This window comes from Pollachius pollachius (genome assembly GCF_949987615.1).
Source record: "Pollachius pollachius genome assembly, chromosome: 18".
Lineage (NCBI taxonomy): Eukaryota > Metazoa > Chordata > Actinopteri > Gadiformes > Gadidae > Pollachius > Pollachius pollachius.
The window spans coordinates 14,690,788-14,714,627 of NC_136951.1; the positions used below are offsets into that span (position 1 = coordinate 14,690,788).

At 47.0% G+C, this 23,840-nt stretch overlaps 1 protein-coding gene across 1 annotated transcript in view; it reads left to right on the forward strand.

Moving 5' to 3' along the window:
- Positions 1-13,837, forward strand: part of tbc1d22a (TBC1 domain family, member 22a) — a 106,646-nt gene extending 92,809 nt beyond the window's left edge. Inside the window, exon 14 of the mRNA XM_079756223.1 lies at positions 11,252-13,837. Within this exon, the coding sequence (XP_079612349.1) occupies positions 11,252-11,380 (129 nt within the window). The 3' untranslated portion in view covers positions 11,381-13,837. The remainder of the gene's footprint in view (positions 1-11,251) is intronic.
- Positions 13,838-23,840: the final 10,003 nt, after the last annotated feature.

The following is a 23,840-nucleotide window of genomic DNA, read 5'->3' on the forward strand; positions in this document are numbered from 1 at the left end:
TACATACATACATACATACATACATACATACATACATACATACATACATACATACATACATACACATACCTGTGTGTTTTTGCCTCTGGGTAACAGACTGTGTGTGTGTAATAATAATTACCAAGTAAATCTCAGTTCCGGGTATTAATCCCAGTGTACCATGCATCTATAACTCCAATATTCCCAGCTTGTGGTGGGTGATTGTTCTTTATTGGTCTGGTTTTGCACTGTGCCGTGTGTTTCTGAACCGCCTCCTCTTAGACCGGCGGGGGGGGGGACCTCCTCATCTCTAATCTGCCGAAGGTCTCCTCGGTGGAGGTCACCGCGGCACAGCACCGCGCTCCCTTCATCGATCCCCTTTGTCCCCTGTTTAGGAAATAATCTTGGCTTTAAAAAATACAAAACACCCTGAAATCCATCAAATGGAGGACACATGGAGTGCTTTTGGTCCTTTGACACGATCCACCTTCTCTCTATTCAGTTCCTCTTTTTTCCCCACTCTATTCCTCCAATCTCCTATCTCCTTGCTTCTCCTTCCCTTCTCCTTCCTTCCCTCCTCGCTTTCCCTTTTACAATCTCTTCGTGATTGTTTCTCCTTCTCTCCTTTCTCCTCTCTACCTCCTCTTCCTTCCCTCCCTCAATCCTCACCCTCTCTCATCCTCCCTACTCCTCTGTTCTCCCTCCTCTCCTCCCCCTCACTTCTCCCCTCTTCTAATCTCTACTGCACCTCTCTCTTCATCTCTCTCTCCTGTCTTCTCCTCCCCTCTCTTTTCTCCTCTCTCTCTCATCCTCCCTTCCTCCTCAAGCCTCTCCTTTTCCTTCCCCTCTCCCTCTTCCTCCTCTCTCTCTTCCTCCCCGTCCTCTCTCTCATATTCTTACTCTAATCCTTTCTTCCCCTCCCCTCTCTCCTCCCCCCTTCACTCTCTCCTCCTCCCCCCTCTCCCCTTCTCTCCCTTGTCTGAGAGAGTGCTCTGGGAGCTGTAGTGGTTTCATTCCAATGTGTGTCTCTCTGATCTGCAGATCTTAGGCTTCTTAGACGGGCTCGCCGGTGTCCTAAAGGCCTGCCTAACCTAAGTTATGTTAACCCTGGCGACCACACACACACAGGCAAACCACACACAGGCACACACACACACACACACACGAGGCACACAGACACACAGGCACACACATACGCATTCACGCACACAGACACGCAAACGCACACACGCGCGTACCCACGTACACCCAGACACGTACACACGTACACCCGGACACGTACACACAGACAAATAGACCCAGACACACAGACCCACAGAGAAACGTACACACACACACACGTGCAGACACACACACCAACGTAAAGACACACACACTTCCGTAGCCCTGAGGTATCCTTTAGATTCCCGTCTGGCTCTCTATAGCGGCGTAGACGACCAACACCACACACTACGTCCACTCTCCACACGGCTGTTCTCGGTTGGTTTTCTCTCGGTTTTGGCCGGCTGGGCCCTTATGTCTCGAGGAGTGTGTTTGATCGCTCTTACCTGGTGCTCCTGGTGGTTGATGCTTCCCTGGAGAGAGGTGTGTGTGTGTGTGTGTGTGTGTGTGTGTGTGTGTGTGTGTGTGTGTGTGTGTGTGTGTGTGTGTGTGTGTGTGTTTTTATGGTGTTTTCGCAGTGAGGTGGCTTATTAGGTTTCCCTCTCAGGGGTTTTAAGGAAGTGAATTAATCAATGAATCGGATATATAGACTGTTACAGGTATTGGGTTAGATGGTTGGTTTGATTGATGGTTAGTTAGATACAATGTTAGATGGTGGGTGAGATGGATGGATTAATGGCTGGTTAGATAGATAGACTATTAGATAGTGGGATGGATGGTTGGTTATATGGATGGTTAGCTATATATTTCTTTTAAACAAATACTGAATGTAGGATTCTCTCGAGCTGACAGGAAGTTCTATGTCTCTGCCTCGGGACTTCACAGACACATACACACACAAACACACACACACACAGGTAACACACACACAAACACGTAACACCTCACACACATACATAGCCTGTTTCTCTCACAACCTCACACATCTAACACACTCACAAAGACACACACAGCCGCATCTCAGCAGAGCAGACGACATTTACACAAGTTCTCAGTTTCTCTCACAACATTAATTGAAGTGAGAACTAATCTTTTCCCTCCCTCCATCTGTGGGTATGCGTCTGTGAGTTTGTGTGTGTTTAAGCGTGTGTGCGTGCGGGCGTGGGCCTGTCTTCCAGCGTTAGTGTGTGTGAGCCTGTGTGTGTGTGTGTGTGTGTGTGTGTTTAAGCATGGTGTGCGTGTGGATCTCTCGCCAGTTGTATAGCCATAGTGACACTCTTGCTCCCCCGTTTAAACAGAAACTAATGGCTTTGCGTTGACACGGCCGCCTGCCTCTACATTACCTCTCCAAATGGATTTCCCCGAGGAAGGGATCATTCACCAGCCGTTATCTAATGCCATCTCCGAGCGGTGGCCTGTGATTGGCCCTCGTTCAGAGGAGGTTAGGCCACGGCAATCACAGCCCGAGACGACACGCGCACGCCTCTGACTCCTGCCGGCCGATGGCGCTGGCAGCAGGCCTTTTTCTGGCCCGCGACGGAGGCGCCGCCGTGCGTTCTGGGAGATTCGTGACCTTTTTGGTGTCGAGCAGCAATGGAGAAGATTAAATATCATATTGAATAAACGGTTAGGGCCGTTCATGTGTCACACGTCCCGGGGTGGTTACAGAAGCTGCTCGGTTGTTTTTGAAGTTAAATGAAACGGGAACACTTTTATAGTGTGGGGCTTTAGTAGAGCCTTTGATGGGGGATAAGTACCTTTTTAAGTACCTTGTCTTTTTGAGTTGATTTAGTCTTTGAGGGGTTAGACAGTGAATACAGAGACAGGTCGCTAAGGAGCTGGGAGGGGTTAGACAGTGAATACAGAGACGGGTCATTAAGGAGCAGGTAGGGGTTAGACAGTGATTACAGAGACAAGTCATTAAGGAGCAGGTAGGGGTTAGACAGTGAATACAGAGACAAGTCATTAAGGAGCAGGTAGGGGTTAGACAGTGATTACAGAGACAAGTCATTAAGGAGCAGGTAGGGGTTAGACAGTGATTACAGAAACAAGTCATTAAGGAGCAGGTAGGGGGTAGACAGTGAATACAGAACGACTGTCCGCAATGCTGATGAGTTACAATACGTCCTTGTGAAGACCTTTGTTTGTGTGTGTGTGTGTGTGTGAGGGGAGGTGTGTGTGTGTGGTTGTGTGTGTGTGTTGTGTGTGAGGGGAGGTGTGTTAGGAGGCAGGAGGAGGGGTCCACCTCCTCTGATGAATGCTCTCTGTCTGATGGTCTCCTCTCCATCCATCACGACAACACCATCTCCTGGTTCTCTCCAGCCGCGCAGGGCTGTCTCTCCTCTGACTCGGCTGGGCAGCGAGCCTCCTCTCTGGGCCGGCTCTCAGAGCGGCCAGGGCCCTGATGGATGGAGCTCTCAGCCCAGACAGACCCGGCGTTGGTAAACAGCTTTTGATAATCACCACCTCTGATTGAGTGCTGAGACGCCACTGAAGGAAGGACGAGAGAGATGGAGGGAGATCTAATTAGACCGCATGCTGGCTCTTTCAGCCCATCGTTTTATCGCTCGCTCTCTCTGATTCACCCACTCACTCATTCGCTCTCTCGTTCTCTCACTCTCTCGTTCTCTCACTCACTCACTCACTCACTCACACTCTCATTCTCTCACTCTCTTGCTCTTGCTCTCTCTTTCTATCTCTTTTACTATCGCTCTCGCTCTCTCTCTCTCTTGCTCTCTCACTCACTCTCTCACTCACTCTCTATGAATCTCTCTCAAATTGTCATTTAAAAATGCTTTATTGGCATGAAAGTTTCTTAGAACAATATTGCCAAAGCAATAACATAAAAAAGGCGATAAACAGAAATTAACAAAGCCATAAAAATCTGGTAAACATGGTGTATAAATATAGATCAGTCGGATTAACCAATGGATTATGAAGTATCTCTCGTTCTGTGACATTGTTTCAAATACTTTCCTTCTCTTCTCTCTCTCATTGCAAGATAAATAACTAATCTAAATATATTCAAAGGGAGAGAGGGAGGGAGAGAAGCAGAGAGAGAGAGGGTTAGGGGGAGAGAGGAGAGGAAGAGGGAGAGCGGCTGACAGGAGAAGGCATAGGAGAGAGAGAGGGAGGGAGAGAGAGAGGGAGGGAGGGAGAGAGAGAGAGAGGGAGGGAGAGAGAGGGAGGGAGGGAGGTAGGGAGGGAGAGAGAGAGAGAGAGAGAGAGGGGGAGGGAGGGAGGGAGGGAGAGAGAGAGAGAGAGAGAGAGAGAGAGAGTAGGGAGGGAGAGAGAGAGAGGGAGGGAGGGAGAGGGAGGGAGGGAGGGAGAGAGAGAGAGAGAGAGGGAGGGAGGGAGGAAGAGAGAGAGGGAGAGAGAAGGAGGGGAGAGATATTTTGTCAGACAAAGCGAGAAAGAGGGAGCGTGAGCGAGAGAGATGTTGACAGCGAGGGGAGAAAGAAAGACGGAGGGACACAGGGCAGAGATATGTTTAGGGAGTGAGGGCGGGAGGGGAGACACGCAGAGAGACAGCGAGGTGCTGACAGACCAGGGGAGAGAGAGGGAGCTGGTTCCTCTGACAAGCCGGGGTCGTGAACCCTGTTAGACATAAATGTCAGCTCAATAGAAACAAATTTGATGTTTTCATATGCTGCCCAGGACCACAATGCTCTGGCTCTCTGTCTCCGCCCTGCTCACTGAACTCACTCTCTGCTCACTGAACTCACTCTCTGCTCACTGACCTCACTCTGTCTCTGCTCACTGAACTCACTCTGTCTCTGCTCACTGAACTCACTCTGTCTCGGCTCACTGAACTCACTCTGTCTCTGCTCACTGAACTCACTCTGTCTCTGCTCACTGAACTCACTCTGTCTCGGCTCACTGAACTCACTCTGTCTCTGCTCACTGAACTCACTCTGTCTCGGCTCACTGAACTCACTCTGTCTCTGCTCACTGAACTCACTCTGTCTCTGCTCACTGAGCTCACTCTTTCTCCGCTCACTGAACTCACTCTGTATCGGCTCACTGAACTCACTCTCTGGCTCAGTTCTGCTCACTGAACGCTCTCTCTCTTGACTCACTTAACTCACTCTCTGTCTCAGCTCACTGAACTCACTCTGTCTCGGCTCACTGAACTCACTCTGTCTCGGCTCACTGAACTCACTCTGTCTCGGCTCACTGAACTCACTCTGTCTCGGCTCACTGAACTCACTCTCTGCTCACTGAACTCACTCTCTGCTCACTGACCTCACTCTGTCTCGGCTCACTGAACTCACTCTGTCTCTGCTCACTGAACTCACTCTGTCTCGGCTCACTGAACTCACTCTGTCTCTGCTCACTGAACTCACTCTCTGCTCACTGAACTCACTCTGTCTCTGCTCACTGAACTCACTCTGTCCCCGCTCACTGAACTCACTCTGTATCGGCTCACTGAACTCACTCTCTGGCTCAGTTCTGCTCACTGAACGCTCTCTCTTGGCTCACTTAACTCACTCTCTGTCTCAGCTCACTGAACTCAAGTAGAATGGTGGGGCTACTTCAGACTGAAAAGAAATATCTGAATCTGGTAAAATACAAAGTGTATATCAATATTGAGTAGAACATTTAAGGACTAAATATGAAAAAGTAATATGGAGTAGTAACAGTATTTAATACGTGGAGTACAAAATATCTCCTTTAAACTGATAAAGTAAATATACCCTGTACATATAGTGTGGGGGATATGTGCAATAGTGCAATTATTGCGAACAGACTTTCATATTTACAAAGGTGTGCTTGTAGATAAAGTCCTGTGGGATTGCACATTGTTGTATTTCTCCCAACAGATATAGAAGTATTTTAGCGTCAGCGAGTGTTTTCAAAGGCCTTGCATGCCTGTGTAATCGGTTGGAAGTGTGTGTTCCTGATGTCTTGGTACGACTGGCAGGAAGATTCCAGTTGGTTTTGTGTGCAGTGGGAGCACAGTCTGTCTTCTCTTGGGAGCCAGGTCTCCCTTCTCCATGTCCCGGCTGTGCTCACTGAGTCTATACCCGGTCAAAGATTTCTTTAGTTGTGTGTCACGGGTGTCAGGTATTCTGCCACTGTGTATTCTCTGTTACAGGACAACAAGTAGCCAATTTACTCTGCTTTTTGGTGGATTCTTGGGTAGTTTTCCTATCCTTTGGTGTTGCCTGATGTGGTGGTTGGGTGTTGGACAGAGTCCCAAGACAGGCTGGCTAAGGCGTCGGTCTCTCTGTGTGGGGGAGAACCTTGTTCTGGAGCGTATTGCTGTCACTGTCCTTCACTGTCGCTGGTCATACGATTTTATTGCTCTCTTCTGGCTTTTAATGATGATTGGATATTGTTCTAATTCTGCTCTGCATGACTTCTTTTATGTTTTTCTGTGGACTCTGGGGATATATTTTCATAATTCTCTCAATTTGAATTTCATTTGATGTTTGTCCCATTTGATAAAACCATGGTTAGCAATCTCTCTCTCTCTCTTTCTCTCTCTCTCTCTTTCTCTTTCTGCCTGCGTCTCCCTCCCTCCAGCCTCTCTCCCCCACCATGCCTCCCTCCCCACCCACTCGCCCTCTCCCTCCGCATCTATCTTCGTCCTACCCCACCCTTCTCGTTATTAGCGACCTGTGTTAGCACTAAGACCCGTTGTGTGTAATTACACCTGTGAGCGAGCGCTAATCGCCCCGGGCTAGCAGCGCCGGGGCCCCATTACACCACAGGGTGCTGCTAGCCGCCGTTAGCACCCCACCCCCGCCATCTCTTTTGTTCTGAGATCTCCCTCATCTGCATCTCAATGCAACGAATACGTGGTTGAATTATTCCCTGCCTGCCGCCGTGTGCCTTTGTTCACCGACGCACCGGTCTCTATTATACAGCGTAACGAGGGACAGGGGTGAGGGGGTGAAGGGCAGGGAGATAGAACCGAGGGAGCGAGAGGCAGAGGGGAAGACAAAGAGACATTAAGAGACGCATCGCACCTGGCAGCGGCACCGCGTTTGTTTGGGAGCGCTTCAGAGGTTGTGTGGGTGTGACAGCTTTGTCACCGCACACCTTTGCGTTATCTCCGGGAAGGGCGGGAATAATAGCTGGGAGTTAAGCGGGTGCATATTGCCGAGGCGAAGTTTGACGAGGTCACGAGAAACAGGCTGATGAGAGTGCAGAATGTGAAGCAACAGCTGTACCTCGCCTGCTGCCTCCCTCGGCCCTCCTCAGACCTCCTCGGCCCTCCTCAGACCTCCTCGGCCCTCCTCGGCCCTCCTCAGTCCTCCTCTGACCTCCTCGGCCCTCCTCAGACCTCCTCTGACCTCCTCAGACCTCCTCGGCCCTCCTCAGACCTCCAGGGTTCAGGAGGAGGTTCAGACACTGCAGAGGCATGCCCGACGTGGTTTCTTTCTTATTTAATCCCACGAGCGGATGTCTGATTCCCCGTCTCCATGGATACCCCGCCGGTCCTGACTTATGGCAATGGAACGTTTTTTTGTTAAAAAACAGTTTGTCTGCAAAGAATCTCTTGGGTTTGATCCAGCTGGGAAAAAGAACGACTTATGTCGAAGTATGCCGCCTGCGTTAAGCCTACTCAGTTATGACGCAGACATGTCTATACCATCTTTTACGCCAACGTCCTTAGATTCCAACCACTGGTAAGGAGCCCCCCAGCACTAAAACACTAGACCACCGCCAGGCTCCAGAGGTAATCTCCCACCACTAGCGGTACCACTCACGTATCTTTACAGCAGTCTTTGGGAAAGTCTTTTTTTTTTTAATATACATTAGCAGTTTAAAAAAATTCAACAAGAAGCATGTTTTTGATAGTACTGAATGTTTGTATTGTTCTGATAATTTTACTCATAACATTGAATCTAGGTGAAAGGCTAATGAACATTGTGAGAGGAAATAACAACATGAGATAGCCAAAACAAGGAGATGTGAACTCCGCCTAAATGCATTATTTGGTCTCATTTAGGGCAGAGTATTTAATACGTCTATTATATTTTCAATAACAAGTGCATAAAACAAAGTTGTGATTTATCTCTTTGAAATGGCTGGTTTAAGTTCTTATATAAGGTGATGCGGAATTGGCAGTGAAAACGTTCAGGGATGTTAATTTATGCACTAGAGCGATGTGACTGGCGCTACCTGCCCTAACTCTCCAGGGGGTGTCCACAGAGACCGTTTTACAGACCTTTCAAACACTGTTCCTATTGTTCAAACGCTCTAGCTGCTAAGAAGAAGAAGTCATCCGCAGAATCGTCTCGGGGCCAAGGATGCATCAGTGTATCCCAACAGGAAGTGTTCAGTGATTATAGTATGACTCATCTTCAGACATGCAGCCATGACGCTGGAACCTTTCTGGGACGAGTCTTTGTGTTTACATGTTGTGGCTTATCACAGCGGGACACGGCCAAATATGACAAACGTGGTTGCCTACCGAGTCTGAGGGCTGTGATTGGCTGGGATCAACCGCTGGCGTCCACGTTTGTGACGGTGGAGCTTAACCGTCCCACTCAGACATGGCTCATTCCTGGTGCTCTAAGCTGGACTGATTAGGAAGTGAACATGTTTAGGACGTGAACATGCTTCTTTCCACAGATCAGGCAGGGAACCCTGGAAAGACAGCGGCGAAGCCGAGTCTTTAGCAGACCCACGTCTGCAGTAATCCCGGATCAATGGGTTGAACACATCCGTAAATGGATGATGTCCACCAGTACTGTACCTGGTTAGACAAGAGTTTGGTGTAGTTATAGTGAAGGCTTGGTTTGGTTAATAACTGGTGTGGTTAAGTCAAGGTCAGGGTTTGGTGTGATTTTTCCTTTGGTTGCAGTGTTCTGTAGCCAGGGTTTGCTGCCCCTAGTGTCAGGCGGCGGTACTGCAGCCTCTCTGACAGCTAATGTATGGCAGCGAACACTCATGAGATCTACACAGCCAATAACCAGCAGATGGTAACCACCGTGTGTTTGTGTGTGTGTGTGTGCGCGTGAGTCTCTGTGTGTGTGTGTGTGTGTGTGTGTCTCTCTAGGTGTGAATCTGTGTGTGTGCGCAAGAGTTTGTGTGTGTGTGTGTGTGTGCGCGATTCTTGTTTGTGTGCCTCTGTGTCCGCCTGCGTGCGTGTCCTTGTGCGTGCCTGTGTGTGCGTTGAACTGTTAATGTGTGTCTTGACAGCTGGATGGGTCACAGCAGTTCTTGATTACTCTGCAGTGGGTCCCCTCCTGCAGCATAGCAATTAGCCGCCGCCATTGATTTACACAGAGAGCAGCGGCGCACCGGCTAGCTGCCCTCAGCACGCCCAACCTCTTAGCCTCTGGCTCAACAACATGGACCACGTCAGTCAGACCAGCACGGGCTAGGCTGGAACAGGCTACGCTAACACAGGCCTGTAGGCTAGGCTAGTATGTGCTACGCCAGCATCTGTTACACTAACACGGGTTAACTAACACAGGCTAGCTTTAAATTGGTTTACACTTGCGACGCTTGTCTTGGATTAGATTAGATGTGAGATATGAGTTTGATTTGTTTAGATTCAATTGGGTTTGTTTGTAATACATTATATTGGATTAAATCCTTCGATTGATTTCCCCGTACACTTTTACGCCGGTTGTCCAGTGTGAGAATCTGCGAGACCGACAGAAAACAGACCTTGGTTATGACTGGTTAAATATACAAATATTTATAGTATAATCATAATAATTTAGAGTTTAGGGTCCATGGTCTCTCCCACCAGTCTGCTGGTCCATAGATGTGAGAGGTTGCGGTCAGTTTCCCTTGCTCTATAGCAGTTAGAAAGAAAACAGGAGGGATTGCGATGAGGGCACATGTGTTGCAGTTCCTGTTTTGAATATTGGTTTGTAAACATGATTGGTCCAAAAGCTCTGTGTTTCTTGTTCTTTGCTGTTCTGCCTCTCACTCTGAAGATGGTTAACTGATGGCAGAGATCATAAGAGACGGAAGAGACAGACATTACGGTAGAATGGACGGCGTGTAACTCATGACCTTCTCTCAGCCTACATGCATGTCGGCAAACACACACGAACATGTTCAAGCACACACACACTAACTCGAGGACAAATGCACTCGCACAAACATAAATACATGAATACATTAATGCTTAATTGCATTTCTTCATTCATATTATACTGTAGAGTGAATGAAAACATACCATACACCCCCACACCAAAACAACAACAAAACACATTCTCACCAACACGTGATGAAACATGATCAATACTCAGAGTCAGAACACGAGTACATATGGTATCAACCATTAAACACAACCCTTTGCTTTACTCACGTTATACATCATTAAGCAAACCCTTTAACGTTAGCTTGGAGCTAGGTGTCTGAAGGCTTAGTTATGGTTCCACGTCGAACGAAACGCAAGGGGGTTTACGGACCCATTACGTCCGTGGGGACCATCCTTGCGTCAAACTGACGTGCGCCTCCCAAAAAATGTAAACCTTGCGTCAAGGCGACGCATCAGCAAGGGCTGTGATTGGTCCGCTCTCTAAAACCCGGCGCAGAAACAAAACAGGTTCACGACTGCGTCGAAGTGTCTGCGTGGTCATTGCGTTGCGTCGATGTGGAACCATAACTGAGCCTTTAGGGTAAAGTAAGGTTCTCTGAGGCACTGCGGCGCTCTACAGCCTTAATGAGCCTCCGTCTCCAGCCCTCCATCCTCCACCCCGCCTCCACCTCGTTAAGAGGCGTGCACGGTAACAGGCGTGCACGTCAGCCCGGGGTGTCGCGGGTTCCTTCGCCGGCTCATTAAAAGAGGAAGCGGCAAAGGGAGAAGTAATGGCGGCCGGCGGTCCACCAAGGAGGGAAGGGGGTGATGGAGGACATATAACCAGTACATAAAACCAGTTCAGACCAGCTTCCAGACTGTGGACTTGGCGTCCTCACGCTCAAAAGTAAGCCTTGGGTAAATATCCCCCACCATCCCACTTATGTAGTCTTTAAACAAGACGGGTCAGCATGGAGCAGGTTGGGGCTAGCCTGCATACATTGGGGATGGAACCCAGAACCTTTCGGTTAGGAGGCTGTTCATATATTTACCTATCTGTTCTGTTACCTTGAAAAGTGATCTGATTCTTCACTTTAGTTCCTTTCACTCCAAAGACACAGACCCGTCTGATCTTCGTTCTAACTCCTTTAATGTCCTCCTCTTCCTCTCCTTCAGGGGCTGATGATCCTGCTGCAGAACCTGCCCACAATGCACTGGGGCAACGAGGAAGTGAGCGTGCTGCTGGCCGAGGCCTACAGGCTGAAGTTCGCCTTCGCAGACGCACCCAACCACTACAAGAGATGATGAGCGGAGATCTGCTGCTCTCTCCTCCTCTCTACTGGTCTACTGGACTCTCCTCCTCTACTGGTCTCTCTTCTTTACTCCACTCTCCTCTCCTCCCCCCTCGACCCTCTCTTTTCTCCTCTCCCCTCCTCCTTCTTCTCCTTCTCCCTCCTCTCCTCTCTCTCCTCTCCTCCTCTCCTTCTGTCTCCTCTCCTCTCGGCGAGCTACGGAACACAGAGACCCTTCTTCTTTTTGGAAAGGAACACCCCCTAGCCTGAACCCCGCCCCCTCGACTTTAACCCCGCCTCCCATTTCCGCCAATTGGTTGCTTCAAACCAACCAATGACACGGTGGGGGGTGGACAGAGCAGAGCTTTCTGAGTGAGACGCCTTCTAATGCTTCTGTGGCCGCCCACCAAAAACATAAAGTACACCTGTACACTCCTGAACCCCGACAGAGTGTCGCGACCTCCGACCTCTGACCTACGGTCTGGGGCCCGAAGGATACGCCCCTTCTTCGGCGGCCAATGGTTGAGCGTGACGTGGTTGGGTCCCCCCCCCCCCCCCCCCCCCAAAGTCTCTCCAGGGGTCAGCTGGGCCGGGGCCGCTGGATCCGGGTACAGCCCCTCAGTTTTGGCATTGTGTCGTCGTTACCGTGGCAACCCAACACCCCCACCTGGGTTCACTTCCTGGATGTCCTGGATGCCTATTGGTTCATGCTGACCAATCAGGGGAAGGAGATAAAAGACAAACACAAATCCAATCTGGATCTCATACAGTTTCCTTCTCTGACCTTTGAACTCCTGACCTTGGTGCAAAAAGACCTTAGCATCAGCGACACACGCACACAAACACACACAGAGGTCAGGGGTCAAAGCAAACTGTGGGGGTCTGGGTGGTTCTCCTCTCCACTTCAGGTCTTGGTTCTGATCCTCGTGGATATGAAGTCTTGGTTCAGAGGTCTTTGTTGTGCGGTCTTGACCTGGTCCTGGAACTGGGATCCAGTGGTCTCTGTGTAGTCTGGGGGGTCCCATCGCTGTTATCTCCGCTTCATCCAAACCTCTGCCTTAACTGGATGGATCGCTGGTCTATAAAGAGCAGCTCAACGGTCAGATCCACCCTGCAGAACAGCGCCCCCACGGGTGGACCACTGGGAGCGCTGTCACTCAAATAACGAACATCACTGGTTTGGCTGCTCTTTAAATTCCTACCGACGCCGTCCGTCTTTTTGCTTCTGGATCTTTCTTTGTGCTCAGCGCTCATCTCCAACTGTTCTCTAGTAAGCAGCATCATATTGGTGTGAATGCGGGGAGGGGGGGGGCGGGGAATCAGGTCACCCATGTGACATAGGTTCATACTTGCAACGCCCACTTCTTAAAGACGTAGGCCCCTTTAACTAGAAGGAAGCGATTGCCCTGCGCTCGGATTCAAACGCTTATTCTTTGTTCGATTTTTCTCTTTCGCTTTATTCTGTTGTGTTATTTTTTCAAGAGTGTCTTTTTTACGTTTTTGTGTTGGCTGGAATGTTTTAACAGATGTTTACATGACAAACCTGTTAAGTTGTGCCTAACTCTCCGCACCCGACGAACACGTGACTTTGAAATGGAGAGATCGTTCCGATTTCTTTTCTCCGTTTCCGAACCCGTCGCCAACATGGACGCCATTTACAAACTCAACCTTTGAATTCCTAAAATGTGCCGCAAAATTTATTTCAGGGGCTGGTCGGGACTGTGAAATATGTATGTGGTAGTTTACACAAAAATATGAAATATTTTATCTTAGATAAGAATAAAATGATCTATTGTAAAAATAAATAAAAAATAATTACAGACATTTGCAGGTTTGGAATTTGAAAATCCGCGATCAAGTTAAATATAATTTGTTTTCATATCTTTCTTTTTTTTTTTGCAATTTCTTGCAAAAAGGTTTTTTTTTGTGAAAGTTTTGCACCTGCGTCCATCGGCGTCGCCCATGGGTGTGTTCCCGTGGCGATGAAGGCCCCTATGTGGCAGTTGGCCGGAGCCCCCCCTAGTCTGGTCAGTACAGAGACCCCAGAAAAAAGCAACACCCCATAATAACCTCCAGGCATTTTAACCTTGATTTCGAAGTGCTTTTTGCTGTTTATTGTTTTATTTTGCTTCTATTTTGGAACACAAACGGCTTTCTCTCTCGTTCCCCAACTGGTGATATATATAGACAGGAGTGTGAGGGTCCCCAGAAAGCAGCGTGTGTGTGTGTGCGCATGTGTGTGTGTGTGTGTGTGTGTGTGTGTGTTTTGGGTCCCCTGAATAACTGTGTGTAAGGTCCCCAAAAGCGATTGTGTGTGGGTGTGTGTGTGTGTGTGTGTGTGTGTGTGTGTGTGTGTGTGTTTTTGGCTCTCATATCCTAATGAGTGTGTGTGTCCAGAAAGCAGTTTGTGTGTTTGTGTGGACCTCAAACTTTGTCGTCCTCAAAAGTAACAATGTGTACAGAGAACAGGTTTGTAAATAGAAAATGTAAATAAATCCTCTATATGATCAAACTCTCTGAACACGGTGTCTGTATTCCAACTGGTCACGTGCCCAACTGTTGTGGTTTGAGTCTTCCGGATAGATATATGTGTGTGTTTTTGTGTCAGTTATGCATGCGTGTGCGTCTTCTCCATTCTCTATTTGTGTGTGTGTTTGTCTGTGTATGTTCTGTATTTGTGTGTGTATCATGCATGCATGTGTGTGTGGGTTTGTCTTTGTGTGTTCTGTATTTGTGTGCGTGTTCTGTATTTGTGTGTGTCTGTTCCGTATTTGATTGTGTGTGTGTGTTCTGTATTTGTGTGTGTGTGTGTGTGTTCTATATTTGTGTTTGTGTTCTGTATTTGTGTGTGCTCTATACTTTTGTCCTTTTGTGTGCGTGAAGTGTAGAGAAGATGAGTGTGAAAACACTGAAGCTCTGCTCCTCTTCTGTTGTCAACTCAGTGGAATTAAAGCCAGCGGAGGATTTCAGCGGTTACCGTCCTGACGCTCTGAGCGTCCCGTCCTGTCTGGGCCACAGAGCTGCCAGTCAACCCTGCAGTCTGACACTGGGCGCTGCATTCAGCAGCCCACCATCTCATTGACACACGTCACCTCCTTTGGGTGGTGACGATGTGATGCAACAGATGCATCAAGCATGCAAGAGATGCATGTTTAAACATTACATTAAACATGCAATGTCTAATATGCATGTTTAATGCAATATGTGTTTGAAGCATTGTGTGTGTGCATGCGTGCGTGTGTGTGTATGTGTTTTTTAAGGTGTGTGTGTGTGTGTGTGTGTTTTTAATGCGGGTATTTGTGATGTATGTGTGTGTGTGTGTGTGTGTTTGTGTGTGTGTTATGCTTGAGATCCTTGTGGGCGTTGTGATTGGTGCACACATCGGTGTCTGTGACTCCACCTCGTGTGTGTGAGCCCCGTGCGTCTGAGCGTCTCGCGGCCGCATGGCGTTCCTTAATGAACACACCTGACCACGCCGGGGTGCGCGCGCGGTGGGCCGCGGCTACCGGCGACGCTAATGTAGCATGTGTCGCTAATTGACTCGGTTGTATTCATGTGCGGTTCCACATGCGCACACTCGCCGGTAAACAAACTGTTTAGGTCCCTGCGGAGCGCGCGGCAGCGTCTGTTGGCTTAATGAGGGCCGTGTGTGTGTGTGTGTGTCACTGTGTGCATACAGTGCGGGACTGTAATCTGTATTGTGCGAGTGGTGTTTTGAGAGAAAATCCAACAACTTTTTGCAATAGATGTACTAACCTGTGTGCACCTCTGTTTGTGTGTCTGGTTGTATGCCTGTCAAGGTGGCATGTGTTTGTTTTATGTGTGTGTGTGTGTGTGTGTGTTAGTCTGTATGGTGTGTGTGTGTGTGTGTGGGGGGGGGGGGGGGATTAAAAAGACCAAGAAACAGTACACAGGCACGCCATACACAGCACACACACAGTTTCCTTACTCCCTCCTCCCTCCCTCCCTCCCTCCCTCCCTCCCTCCCTCTTCCCTCTTCCCTCCTCTCCTCCCTCCTCCTCCTCTCCTCCTCCTCCCCCTTCCCTCCCTTCTTCCCCCTCCTCCTCCTCGACCCTCCCTCCCCCTCCTCCCCTCGCCATCCTAGGGTAGAACCCACACTACCACTACAGCGAGTGGCTAGACAGGGTTTTGGTGGGAGCCAGGATGTGATATCTGTCTCCGGTCCCAGGGAGGACATGTCGGAGAAATGGATTCTAGCTCTTGCAGAAAGAAGTTTCCCTGGGCTCCTCCCAGAAGTGGGCTGTGAGACCTGACCACAATGTGGTCGAAGAGATGGCGTCTTGGAGGTAGGACGGTAGGTTAAGGGTTCAGGTTAAGGGTCAGGTTCGGGGTAGGGTAGGGGGGACTAAAAAGCCCCCCCCCCCTTTCTGCAGAGAGACGCAATGTTTCCCCCAGCAGTCCCGAGGCCCTCTGTTTGATTGGTTGACTGACTGACTGAATCTTCCTAAATCATCTTACTGGCTGCTTCCTCCAGATTGCCCTCCCCAGCTTTAAACAAGGAAACCAAAAATTCCCTGGGTGTAATAACATCCTTTTCTGTGTCTAAATCAATTTATCAAATTTCACCGCTAATTCGGTTCCAGCCGACGGTAATTCAGAGAAAATGGCAGAACGAGGTTTTAAATTAACTTCGGAAACTTTAGGAACTAAATCCATTTTAAATAATACATATATGTGAGACGGAGAAAGAACACAGGAAAGTTGCGTGGCAACCACACGTCTCTCTCTCTGTCTCGCTGTCTCTCTCTCTCCTCACCTGTCACTCTCTATCCTCACTTTTCTCTCTCTCTCTCTCTCTCTACAGGATAGATAGATTAATAGAATAGAATGGTACAATTTATGTAATTACAGTACATAGCTGTAGGAATCAGATTGATTTATTTTCATTGTGGTAGTTCCTAATAGTAACACTTGTAACTGTGACATTATTGGATGTCGCGTGTCAGAGAGAGAGAGAGAGAGAATTAAGTCCACAGCGTTGGTCGATAGAAACCCAACAAACGAACAATTCAGTGTGGCTCTGATCCGTAGACCAAACAACCGCCGTGGTTTTCTTGGGGCGTGAAGTGTGGGGGGTCTGATTGGTGGATCTGACGGCTCCCTAGTCGCCATGGTTTCCTCACAAGGGGCTCGGTGGTAGATTGCGGTCGGCGCGGAGCGTCCATCAGAGCGTTAAGGTGACGCGTCGCGGAGGTTTAGTCTCGGATTGACAGCTGAGAATAGAGCGGCTCGATTGCTTTCTTATTGTCGTGACTCTCCTCTCCTGTCGTCGAGAAGTTTCTCGTGTTCACCTGCGGCGTGTGTGTGTGTGTGTGTGTGTGTGGGCTGTGAGGGTCGGGGTGGAAGGGAATGGAAGGAGGATGTATTTTTATATTTTAATTGGAAACATGAACCGCAAAGCAGAGTAAACACTATTGATTCAGCTTCCAAAAAAAATTAGCCTTTTGCTCTGTGTGGGTGTTTGTGTGTGTCTACATGTGTGTGTGTGTGTTTGTGTGTCTGCGCGCGTGTTTGTGTCCATCTGTGTGTGTGTGTGTGTAAGTAAACTAATATGTCTCTACTGATGTGTTTGTGTGGTCTCTGAGTGTGCAATACTTTCATGATGGGAAAGTTTTAATAACCACTAAATCACAATATTTACCCTACACCTCCTTATTTAAAGTCTGAATTCTTTAAAGAGTTTGCTGACGCCCAATCTCATCGCTTTAAACACAACCACATGACTCACCGCGTTGTTCTTTGATGAGCCCTGAGAGGACGCCATCTTCTTTCTTTGAAATCCACATGGGGTCCCTATGGAGCCAGACACGGCCCCTAGGCCCCCAGACGTGGATACTGTTATGTATGCAGCTGATGTGTTAATTAGGTGCCATTTTACTCCAATGCAATAGGTGGCACTCTACAGCACTGGTTAATGGTAAACGATACATTGTTCTACTGGCTGGTAAAGCAGAGTTCAAATGGACACCAATGTCTCTACCTGCGGACTTGTGTCACTCAGTTAATTCCTGGTATTATAATAATCAGTAAGGCATCTTAAAGGTTCAGTTTGTAGGATTCAGTGAGGATACAGATTGCAACCGACTGAATATCGCCACATCTCCCTTTAATACGACATAGGAGAAGCTTTCTGCATTATGCTATTATTTGATTAACTGTGACACAATTGGATTGATTACAATTTTCAGGATCATGGAAGACAGACGAACAAGTAAACAAAGATGAGATGAAAGTGAGGCGAGATGGAAATGGAACAAATTGCTGATATGTGTGCATCGATCCTACCGTGCTTGTCTATTGACTGTGGGCTAATCAAAAGAGAGAATGTTTCCTTCTTAATGCACAAACACGCATGCAAGCACACACACACACACACACAAATGTACACAAACACGCACGCACACACACACACAAAGACACAGACACAAGCACACACGCACACGCAAGCACACAGTGGGTTTATCTGCGCATTAATAAACCAATCTTAATCTGGTTAAGGAAAACATTTGATTCGATTTGATTCGGTTGAGATAATCGATTTCATTCTCGGGTTTAAATACGTTTAAGACCAGATAACCGGACAATCGTCCAGTGTCCATTTTTTAAATCACGTTCCATTTTTTAACTGCTGACTTTTAATTTCTGCGGTGCCATCACTTCTGGGATATATAAACTATGCTCCTTCCTGACATTGTATTTTACCAGTTAACGTAACCATTCTGAGATGCAGTAACTGTTACACATTCCACTAGATGTTGATGTTGTGAATACCATGTATTTGACCAGTTAACGTAAAATACAGCAAATGGTAAATGGACTGCATTTATACAGCGCTTTTCTGACTGTGGCCACTCAAAGCGCTTTACAAAATCGCCTAAGACTCACCCAGTCATACACACATTCACACACTGACGGCGGTGTCAAGAATGCAAGGCGACAGCCAGCTCGTCGGACACAGTCAGGGTGAGGTGCCTCGCTTAGTGTAACCTTGACACTCAGCTAGGAGGAGCCGGGGATTGAACTAGCAACACTCCGGTTACCAGCCAACCTGCTCTACCTCTTGAGCCACATGCCTCCCCCAGTACCTGTTACACTGTGCACTAAATGACGAGGCTGTGAATACCGTGTATTTTACCAGTTAAAAGAAACCATTTAGAGATACAGTACCTGTTAGGTGCTGTACTATTGTATTATTACTCAGTGGGAGAATATTAATATTGTTTTTTTTTACCACCACAGCAGCATTCGCCCGACGCCTCCCGTCCAGGATGGCGTCAGACAGAGGTCAAAGGTCGGTCATCGAGGCGGCGGGTTTGGGCGCTGGGGTCAGCTGGGGTCAGCCGGGGTCTTCCCTGTGGTGGAGCCATCGTCTAGACAGACAGAGTTTCATTGCTTTAAAGAAATGAGTTGGATAAAATAGGCAGGCCACATACACACACACACACACACACTCACACACTCGCACACCGTACACACAAACACACACACACAAGCAAGGACGCACGCACACACGCACGCAGGCACACACACGCATGCACCGTACAGACACCGACACACACACACACGTATACCCTGCAAGTTAAACTTCCAGTGTATTTAGAGTTCACAGGTTTGGCCTCCATCTGTCTGTTCTGTCTGCTGTGGATATATCCTCCAGCCCTCCTCATCCCCCTTTCCCTCCTCTTCCTCCTCCAGCCCTCCCTCTCTCCTATCTCTCCTCCAGCCTTCCCTCCATCCCTCTCTCTCTTTCTCTTTCTAGTCTTCTAATTTTCGTTCTGTTTTTACTCCTGCCCCTCCATCCTAAGTTATTCTCCTCTCTCTCTCTCTCTCTCTCTCTCTCTCTCTCTCTCTCTCTCTCAGCAGTGACTTCTTTTCAGTTTTTTTAAATTAATAATTGTATTGTAGTTTGAAACAGGATAGATACATAGATACAGATAAATTGATTCATATAAATAGAAAGAACATCAGACATAGACATTTTAGAAAGGTAGATGGATCGAATGATAGGATAACTAGGATCATTTGATAGATCAGATAGATTTATTTCTATCATGGGTCTTGGTCGTTCTAAAAACCTTGATTTGCATATTATGGGATTTGGTGTGTTAAAAAAGTCCAGTTGGTCACCGTGGCGCAGAACACATTAACCCAATTGTGAAAACTCCTGCTGTGTGTGTGTGTGTGTGTGTGTGTGTGCGCGTGTGCGTGTGCATGAGCGCGTGTGCGTGTGCATGTGCGTGTGCGTGTGTGAGTGCATGTCCTTGTTTCAGAGATGCTATTTAAAGTCCCATGGTTACCCTGGGATGCGGACAGCCCCAGGAAACCTTCTGAGGGATCTGTGATCTTACTGACCCCTAATGTGCCCTGGTGACCCCTGGTGACCCCTGATGACCCCTGCATCAACATGGTCTCCTCTAGGACCTGTAGCTTGCGGCACAGGGTTCAACACCCAGCAGGTACGAGCCGGTCCAATCAGAAGACTGAACGTACTTCTGAACAGTGGATCCATAGTTCCTCTTGGCGCGGAGTCTCAGCCAATCACACGTCAGTAAGTGATATTGATCCTAAGGGAGCTGATAGGACCCATGGTCAGTTCTCTGTTACATCCAACCCCCCGAGTGGAGCGAGACTCGAATACAACATTACGCTTTGAGTTTGTTCAGAAGATATTTCTGGTGGCGGTCAAGGATTTATTTCAGTATTCATCATATATTTCAGTGATTTCCCTTCTGTTTTTTATTTCTCTATATTTACTTCATAATAGTAATTATATTATTTGAATGGTAAAGCATACTGTCGCACAAACTACAGGGGGGTAATAACAATGCAAATTAAATAAATATACTGTATTTTTAAATAACAATAAGCTACAAAATATAGACGGAATACAGGATTTTGTAGAGATGTTGCAGGAATAGAAACAAAACACAATTAAAAAGAAAACAATAAAAAAAAAGCACTTATAAATAAACCGACAAAGTCAGATAAAAATTTGAGTGACTACCGTTCACAGTAGTGTTTTTAAAACTTCAAAAACACCCCGAGGTCAAGCTAACAACTTCAAACTATTGATCCAGATAATAAACACACTTTTAACTTTTTAACTAACTTTAACACGCCAGACAGACCCCCCTCTCTAAACATGTTTAATAGCTTTTAAAAGTTTTACTATAACTATTCCTAACTAACTATTCCTTTAACGTGTTGGGTAACTATTCCAGCTGTTCTGTTGTTGCACCTGTACAATAGACAGATCCTGCTTTGTCCTGATTGCTTCTTTCTAGGCAGAAATATACATAATACATAAGATAAAATATCATGTCCTAATATTAAATATCTCATCTGATGTTATTTTGACTGTTAATCCCAAGAGGTTCGTCTAAACCCGCTGGTTGCTAGCTTACATTTTAAAGGCCAGTGTGCTAGATTTGATAGCATATTAAATCCCCATATTTTCATCATCTTATTCTCCTCCTATTTGGCTTAACACTCAACTTATTTGATGCTCTCTCTCTCTGTCTGTCTGGCTCTCACCCTGCATAACTCTGTCTCTCCCTCCCTCCCTCCCCTCCCTCTCTCCCTTCCTCTCTCTCCCTCTCTCCCCCTCCCTCTCGCCCCTTCCCTCTCTCTATCTATCTCTCTCTCCCTCCTTCTCTGCCTCTCCTCTCCCTCTCCTCTCCCCCCCTCCCTCCCCTCCCTCTCTCCCTTCCTCTCTCTCCCTCTCTCCCCCTCCCTCTCTGCCTCTCCTCTCCCTCTCCTCTCCCCCCCTCCCTCCCCTCTCTCTCTCCCTCTCTACTCTCTACTCTCCTGTTTAAAAACACTTAGTTTCCCCCCTTCTCCCAGCGGGGGGGCCGTGGCCCTTGAGGGCCCTCATTCCGTCTCCAGACAGACACCGCCTCTTCACAGGTTTCTGCCGCACGCAGACAATTAGTGCAGCGCCGCACAAGCATCACACGCTGCGTTCAACCGACACGCGCCTGACCCTGTAAGCTCTCCCCGAGCAGTGCTAATTTAAACGTGCTCGTCGCATCTCTCCGCTAATGACCTGTGTTACTCGAATTACAAATTAAAGCCGGGCTCTGTTTTTATTTATGTTTTTATACATTTATTTTAAAGGGGAGGTTGTGTTGATTGCTCTTGCTGAAACATCAAAGCATTCTTTCCTTTTAAAGCTTTTTTTTGCTGAGTTAGCGTCCGGTTGTGAAGTGAGCGTTGATAGCTTTCCTTGTAGCTTCCCTGTTAGCGATCACGGTCGTTCCGGGTCAAGTCGGAACCAGTCAGCTATTACCACACTAAGGGACCGGGGAAAAGGGCCTATCTATTACCATGCTAAGGGACCGAGAGAAAAGATTTCCTTTAAACACAGCCTCGATTTATCTTTCTTTATTTCTTTTGTAAATCGATGTGATGACTGAACCTCAAAATCCAGACCCACACTTCTGCGGTCTGTGTTTTGTCTCTCTCGTTTTTTCTGTCCTATTGGAAAAGATTTGATATGTATTTTTATTATTTGTTATAAGTTTAAGTTTATAATATTATTATAAATAAGTTTATTTTCTGTGGTTTTTCACTGAGACTTGGGTGAAACCAGGAATGAGATGAGAAGGTTTAGTCTCTCCACTGTTTCCTCATCCGCGCCGCTTTGAGACAGACATCTGTTGCTTAGCGATGACTCTTACCTGGTTGTCATGGAAACCCCTGTCAGTCACATCTGGCACAGTTACGTAAGTGGAGAAACCTTTAATTGAACACACACCTATGCACAAAAACAAACGATTGGATAAACATGAAAAGGAAAAAAAAAAGCTATATAAATTCAATGAATTATTATTATTATTATTATTATAACCCACTCACAAATATATATATACAGATGTACACACACACAGAGAAACCCATGGATAAACACAGAAATACACAAACATAAACATAAACAATTAAACAAATGACAAATAACACGCTCACACACACATACACACACACACTCACCCGTATTGAGAATGTTGTTTGAGAGGAGACCAACAGCCATCTATGTCAATATTAATATCATCTAAATGCATAAACGTTATATGAACATGATGTCTGTTTGGACTCACAAGGCAGGAAGTGATGTCATCGCCATAAGGTTTTTATGGGACAAACCAATATGTATTTTAAGAAAAGATAGTACATTATCAATCTCAGAGGGGTCATTTGGGGTTGCAGCAGAAGGCCCAGGACAGGAGTAGATATTAATATATATATAGATATATGTTTTTATCATTTGACGGATCAAAAAACATTCAGGTTGATTTTCGAAGGCCCTTGTTTGATTGTTGACATTTTCTACGTCGAGATGTAAAGCAGCCATGATGTTGTTCAACTCACCTCCTCTTGCAGAAATTGGAAAGTAGGAGAGCCATCCATTATGCCCCAATTTGCTCTATTTGAGTGCACATACACTGCCCTGGCTCAATGTTTTTCTCCAATACTGCTAATAAACGAACAAATCCACAGGTTTGGCTTCTGTGAAGTTATCACTTCAGCATGCGTGCTGAGCTAGCCGTGGTTACAATTGACCCGCCAAAATCAGTTCTGCCGCTAAAAATGATCTGCCTGTTTACAACGGTTTTGTTTAGTGAAGCCAAGCGCATCGCTATTCTTAGCTCCGTCTGTCAATTTTGGCTAATCAAACCCTTGGAAAGAGTGACTCAGAGTTAGGGGAGAGAAGCATATTTTTTTAACATGGTGTTATTTAATGTGTTAAAATGACTGCATTTCATTAACGTGCCAAAAGAAAATGGCTGCTGAGAATTTAACTAGCAATCAATCAGAACCGCTGACTTCATGCGGTACAACGGAAGGCATCCCCAGAGGAGTCTGTTACCTTCACCGTCTGCTAGATATTATTAACAGCATACTCTACCTTATTAAAAGTCTACACTATTAGTTAAGTGTCCAGTGCTGAACTCTGTGTGTAATTAAGTTTCAAACGGAGAAATGTAGTTGATTTTATCCAACCATTTTGTTATTTGCTTATTAAAAGGACCCCCGTTAGCTGAACACGCTACGGTCATCTTCAGGGGATCCACAAGTTGGATATAATATAGATATCATATTATAGTATTTAGATATTATAGAGCTCCAGGAGTCAGAAAAACGACAGCAATCACTTTCTCTTCCATGCTGGGGTTCACTCCGGACTTCACGTAGTGTATGCTGATTGGCTGTCACGACCAAGCATCAAGCGAAATTCCCAGAAAAGTTCAAATGTTTCAAATCGAGCAAAGTGTTTCCGTGAATACAATCACGCATAGCGCGAACCAGGGTGTTGAGTCATTCGATTCTGAACGTAGCTCACAGCAGGCTTACAAGCGTCTTATGTCTGTGAGTCGTGCTCTGGGCGGAGGAGGTCCATCCTGGTTCCTACCCTCGGGCTGCTTGTTTGCCCGCGTCTGAGTGACGAGGTCTAA